The sequence below is a fragment of the Peromyscus leucopus genome, chromosome 1, assembly GCF_004664715.2.
Source record: "Peromyscus leucopus breed LL Stock chromosome 1, UCI_PerLeu_2.1, whole genome shotgun sequence".
NCBI lineage: Eukaryota > Metazoa > Chordata > Mammalia > Rodentia > Cricetidae > Peromyscus > Peromyscus leucopus.
This window is the reverse complement of record NC_051063.1, coordinates 11,345,931-11,361,704: the sequence shown is the minus strand read 5'-3', so window position 1 is coordinate 11,361,704 and position 15,774 is coordinate 11,345,931. Positions and strand designations below refer to the sequence as shown.

At 40.7% G+C, this 15,774-nt stretch overlaps 1 protein-coding gene across 1 annotated transcript in view; it reads left to right on the top strand.

The window, feature by feature from the left end:
- The window catches only part of Pcsk5 (proprotein convertase subtilisin/kexin type 5), a 425,182-nt gene that overhangs the window by 234,529 nt on the left and 174,879 nt on the right, over positions 1–15,774 (top strand). The window contains 1 exon segment of the mRNA XM_028874891.2: positions 15,300–15,417. Coding sequence (XP_028730724.1) covers positions 15,300–15,417 — 118 coding nt within the window.

Here is a 15,774-nt window from a genome sequence, read left to right as displayed (position 1 = left end):
GACTCTTTAGCTATTAATATGCCATATAAAATTGTAAGCAGAAAACTTGGTTTGGCAATGTGCAAAAGCTTCTACTTAAGAGAAAGTTAACAACTATTAGGGTGTTTGGCCATCCCATCACCAGAGTAGGTCAGTCCCGGCTGTCTCTCGGCCATTGCCAGCAGTCTTTTGTGGGGGTATCTTTGTGGATTTCTGTGGGCCTCTTTAGCACTTTGTTTCTTCCTTTTCTCATGTGGTCTTCATTTACCATGGTCTCCTATTCCTTGTTCTCCCTCTCTGTTCTTGACTCAGGTGGGATCTCCCGCTCTCTTTCCCTCGACCCCTCGCCGTTCATTGCTCCCACTCATGTCCAGGCTGTTCGTGCCAGAAACCCCATCCAAGGACTGAGGAATCTGGATGCAGACATCCACAGCTAGGCCCCCGGGTGGAGCACTGGGAGTCTAATTAGCGAGAAAGAGGAGGGTTTATATGAGCAAGAATTGTTGAAACCAAGGTTGGATAAAGCACGGGGACAAATAGCCAAACGAATGGAAACGCATGAACTATGAACCAAAGGCTGAGGGGCCCCCAACTGGATCAGGCCCTCTGAATAGGTGAGACAGTTGATTGGCTTGATCTGTTTGGGAGGCATCTAGACAGTGGTACCAGGTCCTGGACTCGTTGCATGAGATAGCTGTTTGAAACCTGGAACTTATACAGGGACGCTTGGCTCAGTCTGGGAGGAAGGGACTGGACCTGCCTGGACTGAGTCTATCAGGTCGATCTCAGTCCTCGGGGGTGACCTTGATCTGGAGGTGGTGGGAATGGGGGGTGGGCTGAGGGGAAGAGGAGGGGGGCAGGAAGGGGGAGAACAAGGGAATCTGTGGCTGTTATGTAGAACTGAATAGTATTGTAAAATAAAAGAAAAAAAAAGAGAAAGTTAACATCTCTGTAACGAACTGAATTACTACTTTGAGAGAGGATGAAGTGATATCCCTGGTCATTTTTAACTCTTCTCTTAGCACAGGTGTTTGACTCTCCTTAAGAGTGGTAGATCATGATTATTTTGTAGTGATGGTTGATATCTCAGGCTAGAATAAAAGCCATCAGGCTCTGATCCCCAAGGTGTGAGAGTCATTGTCAGTGGAATCCTCCTCTGGTCAGAAATTCATGAGGACTAGAAAGTTAATGAAATGAATTCAATGAACCACTGATTCTGAATCCAGTTCCAAAATAAAATGGAAAGAATTGAAGCCAAGACACAGTCCTATCAGAACACATTCACACATAATTGAGAGACTGTTTTGAAATTCAGCAATCTTTATTTGAGGTTTTCTATTTATTCAAAACAAGAAACTCATTCTTCGTGGTGGTTTCAAAGCATGCACCACTCAGTCAGACAACCTGGCGTTGAATCTCAGTTTATAAACAAATTAGTATATGTGGTCTTCATATATTCTTAACCCACTTTATTGAGATAAACTTACATGTAATGAACTTTCTGTTTTACATGTCCTGCTGGTGTGTTTTGACAGACCATGCCATCACCACCATCAAGATCTAGGCAACTACTGCTGCCCTAAAACTTCTTGTATTCCTTTCTTGTTCCATGTCCCGCAACCATACTGTGCAGCCATTGATCTACCCTCTGTCACTGGAGGTGACATGGTCTTGCAAAGTTTATATCTATAGGATTAATTGAGTACGGCTTAGATGAATGTGGCTTCCTTATCTCTCACATTTTTCAGATACCTTTATTCCAATAACTATGCCATGAGGCCATTTCTTTCTACTGTTAAGTTCTACTCTTTTGTGGATGCCATAAATTTGTATTCTCCTTCACTTTTCCATGGATGACTTTTCTTGTGTGCAGTTTGGGGTCATTATGAGTAAACTGTTATTAATGGACTAGTCTTTGTAGACTTTTTTACCATTAACCAACCTCTTCTTTTAACTGAACCCCTGAAAGGGAGGCAAGGGTGGAACCAAATGCCTAACAAGCCATAGGCCATTTCAGGTGAAGCAAATAACATGTACAAGACTTGTCTATAGATACAATGAAGCAAGCAAAGGGAACAAGGAGAAAGTGGTGCCATTTAAAGAATTTAGCCCTGAGGCCCGATGTATACACCATAGGAGGCAGAAGCTAAAAGATCATGAGTTCTGCCAGCCTGGGCTATATAATAGAACTGTTTCTATTTAAAGGAATGGCAGAGGAGAGTTTGGTATAGTTCTTCCCTCATAGAATGTACTTATCATACATTGAATGTACTTAAATACATAGAATGTATTTATCATTTCCATGTTGTTCATTATTCTAATACAACATATTCGGTGGGTAGTCTGCTGATGTCTTTGGATTTAAAAACTAGGCATGTAGAAGTCAGTGTACATGAATCAATGTTCTTAGAATAGTGAGTGACCTGGATATGATTGTCGCCATCATCACCTTCCCATATTAGCCGCACTCCTTTTTTATTAAATCTGTGTGTGTAGGTCCTCTACATGTGTAGAGGTCTGAGGATAACTTGAGGAAGTCAGATCTTGTACCATGTGGGTTCCAAGGATTAAAGTCAGGTGGTTATTGAAGCCAGGTGATTAGGGTAGGAGGAGATCACTCTTACCCACTGAGCTCTCTTGCCAGCCCTAGCCTGACTACTTTTGAGCTCCATATCTCCTGTATACTGCCATTCTCGTTGTTTTTTGCTCTTATCTCCCATCTGGGTTCTTGTTTTCATTTTATATTTTCAATAACTTGGGGTTGATAACTCTAGATAAATGGCTAGCCTCCTCATTTGTGCTTTCTGGTTCACGTGAGGTTATTTGGATGTTGGAAAATGACGAACGAACTCCACAGTGTTTAAGAGAACAGAACCTGGCAGTGCTGATGAGTAGCATAATGAATTTAATGACAGGGGAGGAGCTTCTGAGAGCTTTAAGGTCACAAAAACCCAAACTTGTCATAAATGGTGTCTTGATGTGTTAGCTCAAACAAGTGCTTCCCGTTGTTTGTATTTCCCTCAGCACTGTCATGGGAGAAGCAGCCTTGGTAAAGATGCAGTTCAGGGGAAGGAAGAGGAAGGACCTAGAGTGTAATGCAAAGGCAGGTGTGAAATGATAAGGAAGACAATTTAGAGAAAGCGGGAGCACAGCTGCTTTAATCATAAAGTGGGGCGTTCTCTTTTGAGTTGAAGTATATTTTGAGCCACTATGGTGACTCAAGAAAATGAGCTGGGTAAAAGCAGTGACTTCAAGCAAGCTGATTCTAGATACTAACCTGATGTCAGTTTTATTTCCTGGGTTGTTGGTATGAATTCATTTTGTTCTATGAAATGTCCGACATGATGACATGTACATAGCAAATGGGCAGGTTCCCCAGCAGTGACTGCTTTCCATTATCTTAGTAAGTGGTTTTGTACACTTGACCTTAAGACTTCTGACATTCAGGAAAAAAATTATCTTGTTAGCCTCCTTCAAAATGAGGACAGTTACAGATTTGAGATATATAGTAATCTCTACCAGATCTTATTGTTTTAAAGGATTTTTTTTTTTGAAATAGGTTTTTAATAAGCCCACAGTAAAGGAAATGGTAAGAAAGATTGCTTTTATAAAAATGGCAGGCCAGAAATTGGGTGTTGAGAAGGCTTCACAGATTTCCTTTGACCAACATCTTTCTAGCTCTCACTGCTCTGAAGAATAGTCTTCAGAAGTCACTTAACTGCGGATGTCTGAACTTCTTTCTTAACATACAGCTGTAGCCTTTGGGTTTGTCATGTGATTTTTGCAAATATTTAAGAAAATAGGTCATTTCAGTTCTCATCTTGAGTTGCTATAAAATGTTAGGTAGATAGACTGATAAGAAATTTATAATGACTCTGGATTCTACAGTGTTGCACACGTGCACGCACACATGCAAACCCTCAGGGGCTCCAATACATTGGCTTCTTAATATAATAGTTTTGTCTAGAAGTATTTGTTTCCATTTCAGAGCTCAGGCTTTGTGTCCAACTTTGTCCCACAGTCTAATAGTATGTACCCTAGAAGCCTAACATGCTCACCATGTTCCAGGCACATGTCACTTGATATCACAGGACATAAATAAATGTCACAAATGTCCTATGAATGGTTGACAGGGCTTCCCTGTTAGTCAAGCAGGTTGTATACCTTCTAAAGGAAGTCAGACTGAGTTATAGAGTAGGAACTGAAACCTGGCCTGGAAACCACTCCCCAAGCTATTAGAGTGAGGAATGTTCACTTGCTCTAATGTCACTCATACTGGCCTTCCCTTTGCTTCAGTCTCGACTTTCTCAGAACCTTCTCATCAATAGAGTAATGCAATGTTATTAACTTATAGTTAGTTCATTGCTGCTTCTACCGCTAGCTTTTGACAGAGCTTGAAGAAAACTCTCCAGCTTATCACTACTCTCCTTATATTTTTATATACATTCACCCTTTATACAGCCAAATGAGATCAACACTTCATTAATTTAAATGGTAATTATTTCATTTGAGGTTCAGTAGAATCATATTCCTACTTTGAGGGAGAGGCCTCAGAAACAGCACCATGTGCAGCTATAAGAAGACAGAGCAGGGGAGAAAGGGCTCTGTTCGAGGCTTGTAATGATCTCATTGATCTGTCTTGAGCAGATCTTCCCTACAGACCACCTTTTTACAGAAAGTGATTCTAACACAGATAGAGCTCTAAGTATGGAGGGGAGATGAGTTAAGGAAAAATGCTTTTGCTGAAATTCATATGTGCCTGTGTTTGAGCTCTGGCATCTATGTCCCCGGCACATACTGCATGTACCACTTACATGTAGCCCATCAGGGTTAAGGGCTGTAACTTGCTGTGTCCACACTATGACAGGTGTCTGGACACTGTTGGGACTGTCTCAGGGTCCATAAGATGAGCAAGAGGCAGAGGAGCCCTACAGAGCCTCTTTTCAAAATGATGCCACAGCCCATCTTTTTGGGCATTAGAAGGTTAATATCGGTGCATGTGTCTTTAACACAGCCCAGATTCCAAGTCACAAAGAAATCCTGAAGATTAGCCTTCTGCCACTTCTATGCATGACTTCCTAAGGCCACTCTAGCTAGATGGCAGGATGGAATAACATGCCAGGCAATCATACTGCAGAATCCATGTGGATACATCTGCTGTGAAATAAATAGTTCCAGACTTCTGTTTTCCTTCAAATCTCAATTCAAACTTCTTACACGTGTCCATGTCTTGCTAGCCTATGGCATTTCAAAGCAATTAAACTTCCATCACACATCCCAGTAATGGCTACAGCAGATTTCATTTTATAGGGTTACACCACAAGAGATGCTGCATCCTGAATTTCCTGTTATCCTCGAAAGAGCCAAAAGGAAGGGTATCATGATTGTTCACAAATGGGAAATTGCTCCTTAGCACTCAGTGTCCATCTTGCATCTATCTATGCATGCCTGCTTAGATCTAATGAAAAAAGAAAAACTATCCCAAGTATGATTATAAAATAAGGTATCTTTTCCAGATGAATCTCTTCACATGCAGGGAAGATCCCTTGTAGAAGTAGCTAAAGAAGGTTATTTCTCAGCAAGACTTGGGGAAAGCATGATGGGCCAGATGTTAGACTACTTTCCAAGCCTCACATATTTCTTTTTCTGTGTGTGATATTTTAATGCATTTTGAAGAAGAGAGCAGTTTCTATGCAGTTCACTCAGTTATCTGAGTAACTTAGTTGGAAGAAATATTGTGTGTTCATAAGCAAAATAATCAGTATATGTAGAAGAAGTTCTAAAGACTTAACTGTAGGGTCCACGCCTTCACACATGTTCTTTTAATATCCATGAAAATTAGTTTCTTCTGCAAAATATGAACAACATATCCTGTTAATAGGGTTGTTAAGATTTTATTAGCTGGCAGACAATAAAATACATATGTTAAATAATATTCCCCTCTCCTTTAGAATGTCATCTGTGTATATATTTTTCCTTTACTTTTTATTTTATGCTTATGGGTGTTTTTCCTGCATGTATGTCTGTTCACAACATGAATGCCTGATGCCCTCAAAGACTAGAAGAGAACATAAAGTACTCTGGGCCTGGAGTTATCGAGAGTTGGAATCCACCATGTGAGTGCTGGAGACTGAACCTTTGTCCAGTGCTCTTAATTGCTGAACCACCTCTCCAGCCCTGGGTGTACTATTTTTAAGAAGCATGTTTGGTGCATGAAGTTCTTCAACTTTCAAGGCAGTGTGATAACTTGGTCCAATTCCTGAGTCACTTTTGTACATTGTAATAATGGTTTCGTTTGTGTGTTTGTTTAACCTCAACTCAGGCAAGCTCTGATTCTATCCTAATAATTTATAGAATTACCACCTTAAGTAATATGCATCTAAAGAAGGAATCATCTAGGCTTGAAATGGGCAAAATAACACATGCACATACTAATTCATAAAATCTTACAATGGTTTTTATAGAAGAGTTCATCAGTATTCAGGAGAGCACAGACTAACATATTTGGCCCTGTATACTGTGTTGCCCACTCTAATGTCTCCTGCTTTGGGCATGAGGAAAAGGGCACTGGGGGATCATACTCATATCCTGTGGTTGCAAAGCCTATTCAGCCAGGCTAACCCTGAAGAAGCAGCCCTCTGTGCTATCATCTAAGCATCACCAGAAAACTTTTTAGAAATACAAATCGGGGGTGCCTGGGCACTAACATATCTCAAGTGTGTGTGTGTGTGTGTGTGTGTGTGTGTGTGTGTGTGTGTGTGTGTATGTGTGTGTGTGTATCCCCTCTCAAAGTGTATGTTGCCCTACACTTTGATGTGGAACTTGCTCTGAACACCTAAGCCTTGTCTGTTGTCTGTCAGCTCATAGTCTCCCTCAGGCTCTGTCAGTTGGACCCTGGCCCTCTGCTCCAAATGTCACCTTACTCTTCTTGAAGGAGACGCAGTACTACAGTTCCACTGCTGCCATGGCTCTGTCCTTCTTCTCACAACTAGAATGTCCCAATAGTCTGAACAAACTGCCTCTTTCGTTGATCCCCTACAGGCCCAGGTCCACTCCCCGTTCTCTGGACAGGCTTGCTGTCCTGCTGACCACAGTCTCCTGTCTTCCTCATGACACTGTTCTTGCCAGTGCGCCCATCTCCTTGCTTTATATGAAGCATAGATGGCTTCTGTCACTGGTTCCTCTCTACCTGCTTTAGCTATAGACATTCCTGAGGACAGTTCTTTGAGAGCTCTGAAGGGAAGGGTCTACCCCAGACACTTTTTCTCCTCCTCCCACTCCCGCTCTTCCTGGCTTTCCCTTCCAGCCCCATCCTACTCTGCCTCGTGTTTCTACTCCACTGCTGTGGCTTGCTTTCCCAACTGGATTCTGTTTTGTTCCCCCTCTCCTACAATGAGCAACCTTAAGCCTGAACACCTTAAGGTGTTGAAGGACAGGAATATTCCAGAAAAGTCCAGCACAGGAGCTAAGCTAGCTTTCTTCCAAGTGAGATGACACTCGAGGCTGTAGGGAGTGAATTCTTCCAGAGTGAGGGCTTGGAATCAGGTGAGCCAGAGGATCTATGAGCAGATGGGATAATCAAATCTCAGCACGTCTGCTACCAAGTGAAATATCCTATGTCCAGTGCTCAGCTCTCACACCAGGAAGACCCAGTCTGGGATCCAGATATGTGCTCAGTACAACTCCCCTTTAGCCTTGAATCACAGGCTCTTAGAGTACATTTTTTTAATCTTGTTCTCATCATTGTCTGGAGACAATCATATTTTCCCCACAAACAAGTAAAACATATCATCCAGATATGCCCTAGGCTGTACTGGGTCTCCTCAAACTAACAAAAAAATTTCCCCACCTCTGCTTAAGAAATATTTCAGGACCTTAGAGAAATTATTTGCTAATCACAACCATGTCAGAAGCAAATAAACAAGAACTAAGCAGAAAAAAATAATAATAATTTAACCTTTCATCTTTTGTCTTTAGAGAATTCTGCAAGTTAAACAGTAAATATATATTTCTATATATGTATCTATAATAGACTGTGTGAATGTATACGTATACACATATCCATAATATGTAGAAGAGAGGCCTGAATATTTTCTAAACTCTCACTATTCATCTCTATAATGATGAGACTGTCTCACTACCTACAGCTGCTAAGCAAGCCCATCCCAAAGGAAACTTTGAAGTACAGCCCCGACAGACAGCCAAGTGTCTGGAAACCTTTCACACACAAGCTGTCAGTGGCACTGGTGACGGCTGGCATGTTTAGATGCTGTTGGAGTTGTTACTAGAACCTGAGATTCTATGAAGAACAAGGGAAAAACAAACACAAAGCATGCAGCAGAGTGCAGGTGCCAGCTGCTTGGCTGTCCCACCCCTGCTGAAGCCTGCATTTTGCATCATGGAGCACAACAAGGTGCTGGCACTGTACTCCTACTTGCCTAAGAAGCTTGGGAGACGTTCACGTGGGATCTGAGATAGAGACCTTGAGGGAATGTCAGAGAAAGGGAGGGCTCAAAGCAATGATGATGCTGAGAGCATCTGTTCCAGATGCTCAGCTGTGGCACTCCAACATCAGGACCACGAAGAGCATCACTCACCACCTTCTTACTCTCAAACATATGATGTTTTCATATTCCACTGTTCAGTTTTGCTTGGAAAGAGCAGTAATTAGGTATTGACACTAGGCACATGGGGCCTGGCAGCCTAAGACAGTGCCCCAGCCCCTTTTAGTTACAATCCTTCCTCCCCTTCCTGACATTTGACATCATCTGATTAATGGGTACAAGAAGTGCTCTGCAGTGGGGCAGCTCTTCAGAGAAGGAGATCTAGAATGTTGAGGATCAAAGAGCCCAAAGGTACTAGGACTACAACAGCTGCAGGCAGCTCTTTGATGTTTAGTTCAGATTTCCACCCATTCCACAGATCAAGCAGCCTCCCCCAAGCCAGGCATTGAGAAAGTTGACTTTTATTGTGGTGGCTTCCTTACAGGGAAATTGATGGTGGATGACATCCAACAGTCACAGGTGACCTTCATTTCTCCTATGGTGGGGTCTTCCCCACTGTTCCCTGTGGTATTTCCACTCACACCAATCCCTGCTGACCACTCTTCTGACCAATTCTGGTGGTTCTGGTTTGATTACTGTGACAAAGAACTGCATGTCTATGTCATTGATTATTTAACCAGGAGGTTCAGTCCTGGCATCTGCATCTAACTAAAGCCTAGACATCCATCAAAGCACAAGCAGGTGCTTTCTGCTTAATTGATCTCATGACTGCACCTCTCAGCATCAGTAGAGAGCTTACTACACACCAGGTTGTGGCAGCTTCCTTTATAGCCATTGTATCTTTGAATGATTCCTTACTCTTTGGAAATACTTTTATACTTGCAGTAATTATACACTTTAATGTTTTTAATTATTTTTCATTATATCTTAACATTGTTGCCTCACCTTATGGTTGACTGAGAACATAAATCATTCTCTGTTTCTTTTGGGCTCTCCCTGCTCAGGGTAATGTCAAATAGACAGTAGATTTCCACAATCCATCTAAGTGATGTGATAACTAATTAGGTCAATTATTAGCTTATGCAGGCTCAGCATATCTTATCCTTGAGACTAGAGGTGTTTTGGATTTGGGGATGTTGGCATATACATAATGCAGTATCATAGGGAGAAGGGCCAAGTGTAAACACATGACTCAAATGTAATCATATACAGCATCACAGTGCCCCTGCATTTTGACTGCAACTTGTTGCATAAGGTCAGATTTGGAATTTCCCACTAACCCAGCATCACTTCTGCAAAAGTTCAAATTTGGGAGCTGACTTTCCTATTTGGGATTTTAAGTTAAGGACATTTATTTTGTATTGATGAAGTGCACTGAAATCAACACTTCAGTCAGATACTTGAGTCCATTTTGTAGCCATGTTCTACCCATCAGTAATTCGGCTCCGCATAACAAGCACCATCTTGGTTCCGGTTGCTGAATGATGAGTGGTGAGTGGTCTGTCCAATAATGATGATATATTCCCCAGTACATGGAACTTTTAATTTTGAAGTCAAGATAGAAGCTGGGCATGGTGGTGCATGCCTTGAGTCCTAGCACTTAGGAGACAGAAGCAGTCAGATCTCTGAGTTCAAGGCCACCCTGGTCTACAAAGCAAGTGTTTAAACAGCCAGGGCTATGCAGAGAAACCTTGTCCCAGAAAGAAAGGAAAAAGAAAGAAGGAAGGAAAGAAAGAAAGGAAAGAAAGAAAGAAAGAAAGAAAGAAAGAAAGAAAGAAAGAAAGAAAGAAAGAAAGAAAGAAAGAAAGAAAGAAAGAAAGAAAGAGAAAAGAAAATCATGATAGTCCTAAGCAAACCTGGACACTTAGTCTCTTTGGAGCCCCATCTGGAGAAAATCCTATCAAGCTTTACTAGAAGATGCCTGCTAGACCTTCCTGTTAGATTTCAAAGGCATTCATGGATAGACGCTGCTCACTCTATTTGCACTGTCAATCACAGATCAGTTATCAGATTTCTTCCAGTCCCCTTTCAGAATGCCTGTGTGTTGGATGTTTGCTGTGTTTTTTTGCACTGGATACCACAAAGCATTTTGCACATCTGACAGCTGGTAGCAGAAAGGCCCTCAGTCACTTTAGAAAGCTCAAAAACTTACCAAAAAAATTGTTTTCTAAAAAAATATTATGCCTCTTGTGCTCAGAAACATCATTTATTTTTCCTCCCTGCTGAACTTCCTATCTTTCTTTGAGATCAGGTTTTGCAGATCGCTGTCTAAAGCCATTGCTTAAATTAGCAGAATTTGCTTTCAACTCACATGGTTACTTACTTACATGCTCAGTGATTAGTGTCTCTCAGCACTTCTGGTCTCATCAGAAAATGGAAATACACCTGCCAGAGAGTATTATCAATCTTCCTGACTTCTCTTGTCCGTCTGACTGTTTGAAGCCAGTAAGCCTTTAGATAACTTCGAATTAAAACTCATTATGCTTCCAGAACAAGACAATTCCATTTTTGCAAGCTGAGCTGCTTGTGAGAGGCCTTTTTATGAGGTCTCCATTCCTACCCTACACATACAAAGACATAGATAGGCACACAGTCCAAAGGGACACATGTAAGTGATGCGAGTTATTCGGCCCCTGCCTCCCCCACATGCTGGAATGGAGCTGGCCCTTCTTCGCCCTACTAAGAAATAAATTTGTTTTCTGATATATATATGGCTGAGTAAATATATATACACACACACACACACACACACACTTAGGCAGCTTTGCTTCAAGATTGCCAAGGACTTTAATATAGTTGCCTTGGCCCCTCAGTAACTTTATAATTATTTTCTGAATATTAACTATTATTATATCAGAAATGGGTGTTTGCTCTTAGGCATGGAAGTTTGTGGTTGGGATCCCTAATCTTATCCATGCTAATAATAAAAAGTTTTGTTTATTACACAGATGAGTTCTATTTGATCCTGTGAAATTACCTTCAGGCTTCCGTTTTGTTCAGAGTTTGGCATGAGGTACATGATTAAATAAGTATCCTTTAGTGATAGAATAGCCCTGCCACAGCCAGCTGTTTGCACAATGCATTTGCCACCAGGGTAAATTCCTACACTGTGTACATTGACTCTTAAGTACCCTTCAAAAGCTATTGATAACTTCACACAAGTCAGAACCAGAATTCCTCATTCCCATCACAGCTTTCTAATAAGCAGACCTTGCCACTGGTGAGTAAATAACTTTTTGTCTGTTCTATTTATTCAAGTCCTAAGTATTTACGAAAACCAGACACTCTGTAGCCAGCTGGAGAAACAGCACCCTGCAGTTCTGTGGCTCATCAAGGTGATAGGCAGGCAAGTGAAATCACAATGGTAGAAAGACAAAATCAGTATTTCTGTATTTGAGATGATTTTGAGTATGAAATTTTTACATTACATTTTTTAAAAATCATAGTTGCTTCCAAGCTGCTCAGTGTTACTTCCCCTCCTGACACCACAGTTTTAAACAGCTTATCTGTCCAATACATTCACTGTCTAATTATTTCCTCATCAGTATTACCAATAAAACAGATAATGGCCTATCAAGCTTCATGGAGTTGATGCACTGCCAACAAGAAAAATAAACAGATAAAAAAATTAACATCATATTTTTCTTCAGCTGTGTTACCATGTTCATAGACAGATGCACAATTCTGAGTATCTCCAAATATTAAAAATCTCCATTACTAATTCAGTGGTTAACTTTCATTGGCCTACTCCAGTTTTCACATTTATTAAACCTAGTCTAATGTTTTCTTCTGTGAGCTGTGGCTCCTCATCCTCCTTCCTTTATATCTGTTTTGAGGGCTTCATGAGGAGACCATGGCCCTAGAGGGTAGGAATGGAATTGGAAGAGGAAACAACTTTATAGCCTTCATAAGGACTTGAGGTGCTTTCCCACTTAACCCAAGAGGTTGCTCAACAGGTGTGAAGTGTTGGTGACATTTCATGACCCTTTTTGTTAAGTTCTGTCGTAATGGGTGTTAGCTGGACAGGTATGGGTTGAGGGGATACACAGGAGCAGACTAAATGTAGCTGAACTAGGTTCCAGTGCTCCAGTTTTGAACTTTCCCAGCAGAACCTTGCTCTCCCTAACATGCTCCCCTTCAGACCCTCAACATACCAATCAAATCTTCAGTCTTTGTACTGAACTGAAATAAGATGGTAAGTTGGGCTAGTTTAGAACCAACAGGATGGGGCATACTTGACAGAGGTAGAAGACTTAGCATAACACTGTTGATAAAAACTCAGCTTCCCCAGGGAAGGAAAACCCTGTAGAATATGTGTAATAAAATGATATTGGACCTGTGGGTGATGGTTAAAGAAGAATGGAGAATTCGCAAAGGATCGCCATCACTTCCTTAAGCCTGACCTTCATTTAGAGTCCTTTCCAAAAAAAAAAATCTTGATGAGTTTGCAATAATAATTGTCCATATTTATGGGAAGAGTGTAGCATTTTAATACATGAATATAATGAGTATGAATCAAATCAGGATAATTGAGATTCTTCTGTCTTCTTATCATCGTTTTGTTTGGAGAGCCTGGGGCCCCCTCCCCCTTATAAAACACATTATAGGTTAGTATAAAGTGTAGTCCCTGACTGTGACTAGAATACTAAAATTAGGTTCTCCTGTTATCTCTTTTACCTCCCATTCTCCATCCTCCCTGCCCTCATCCTTCACATGCATTCTGACTTGGCATTTCTCTTACATTTGATATTCCACTTTATCTATTTAATAACTATGTAGTTTTATGTAACTGATGCAAAATATCAAAATTGTTCATAGGAATTACCAGTTTTGTTGAGGTTAACAATAACAACATTTGCTTGTATTCTTTCCCCAGTATACTTAAGACATTTTACAATGAACTTACTTTTTAATGAAGAAAAATATTTTAGGAAAAAGTCACAAATAATAAAGGTTGCAAATCCATATATATTAGAAATTCCTACATGTGCCCTTGCCATAGAAAAGTAGATTTATTTTTATATGTTTGGTATGGTCTGTCTAGTTCAGCACCTGGTAACAAAATAATGTGTAAGTTTTCTCACCTGGGATATATAATAATACTCAGTGAGCCATGACAGGATCCATCATAATATTCGCAAATAAGGAAATTGTGGGAAAATTTTTTTTTTGCTGAGTATTATATAATTATCAAACAGCATGAATCAAACTATTGCTGAGTTCTAGTATGATTTTTCTTTTTTATATGCTCTAATTTCCAAAGTTCCCATGAAATCTGTAAAGGAGCATCAGAACACTTCCTCCACTGAACATTTTACAATGAAGCTTGAGTACAAGGACATATAATGATTGATGAGTTAATATCAATTCAGTTAGCAATACAGTTTTAAAGCACTCTGCCTTGTGCAGTGCCTGTCACACAGAGACCCGGAGGGATGGAAGAGGGACAGAGGGGTCAAGGGATGAAGGGTGGACAGAGGGTGAGCAGAAGGGCAGATGGTTCAGTTTACAGGACTACAAGGAAGAAGATGGTGGACAACGTTGGTCGGATTTCAGTAAATCTGTTGACTTTGTATTGATCTAAGAAGACTTTAGGAAGTAGATGGACCAGCTTTATGTTTGGGAGCTCAGAGCAGGCAGAGCTTCATTCTGTGCCAAGAGAGAATATGGAAAGTTAGAACAAGGGCTTTATATAGGAAAAGTCAGTAAGGCTAAGGGTCCGAGCTTTCACCAGACACTGGAACAGAGAGGCTTCCCAGGAGCAAGGGATCAGTGAGTAGGCTGCTTTCAAATTTGCACAGTGTGGTATTCTAAAGAATTGTGGATTTTAAGCAACCCATAGACATGGGAAGCTATGAGATTTTTGTATAAGATAGTTAATGCAACAATAAAAAAATGTTTTAGGCAAATCAGTTATAAGATTAACTTTGTGTTGGCTCTAAAGATACAAGTGTGGTTTAATACAAAATGGAGATTTTTAAGTATTCAACAGGGATCTCAAAGTATTTTTAGAAGGAACTGAACATGTAGGTTTTGCTGCACCATCAGGAAAATAATTCTGTATTTAACTGACATTGCAGAGACAGTATATCACATGCATGTCTAGATCAGCATATATTCTAATTGAAAACTAATGGATTTGAAGACAAGAAACTAGCATAAAAGTCTAGAAGCCTCCAAATATTTTATGCACATAATTTAATGAATTTTATATGCTAAAAGAAAGAGAATAATTTATGCCTTTGGGCATATTTAACCTAATTGCTAGAGATGTCAGAAAATTGATATTTCTTTCATGTACAATGAGAAATTGTGTACATTATCATTTTCCTTTAAGGCTATTAGTAATTTTATCTCATAAGACAATGATGTCATCATTTTCAATACAAATGGTTAAGTGGGGTCTTGGATCAAAATAATATGGCTTGGAACCAAGCTCAACCACTGACTCACTGGTCAGTTTGGACAAGTGTCTCTCTGGCCGTGTTTTCTTCATCCATGAGTGATGACAGTAGTCACATAAACATCACCAGATTGTTGAGAGGACTAAATATAATATGTAGACTAGTGTCTAACATGTGGGAACAAGACATAAATGGCCATTGTATTGCTAGTAATATTACAGAATCAATGAATGATCCACACCGATCTTGTTTTCTTATTGTGATTATTTGGTTTGCTTTTCAAGTCTTGCTGGAAAGATAGTCAGGATCCCCCAGGTTGTGTCTGGGGTGTCTGTTGAATGTCACAGTGAGTCAGTGTGGGTAGCAGCTGATCTAACCACAGTAAAGCTGACCTGCCTCTTGCCTTCCACAGTGAGCCACCTATATGGATTTGGACTGATGGATGCAGAAGCCATGGTGATGGAGGCGGAGAAGTGGACAACCGTTCCTCAGCAGCACGTGTGTGTGGAAAGCACGGACCGACAAATCAGGTAATGCTTGCTGCCTGCCAGCAGCCTGGCAATGCCCAAAATGAGGCCAGAGCAACTGCTGCTGAACATGAAATCTAGAAGCATATAGCTATAAAGTTGAGGTAGAATGTTATACCCAACAATCCTTCCAAGGGAAGCCCTGTGCTAGTGGGCTATCCTACATTTCCTGCTTGTCAGTGTCCTTGCTTGATGAAGCAAGAATTCTTCCTATCTTTATGTGCCTCAAACTTAACTACATACTACGTAGTTCTCTGAAGGGTGTTCTAAAACAGATAGCAAATGCGATTGCATATCCCTCAGAGTCGTGGAGCCTGTTCTCCCGTGTGACCTCCACACACTCAGACATTGTGTTTGTAG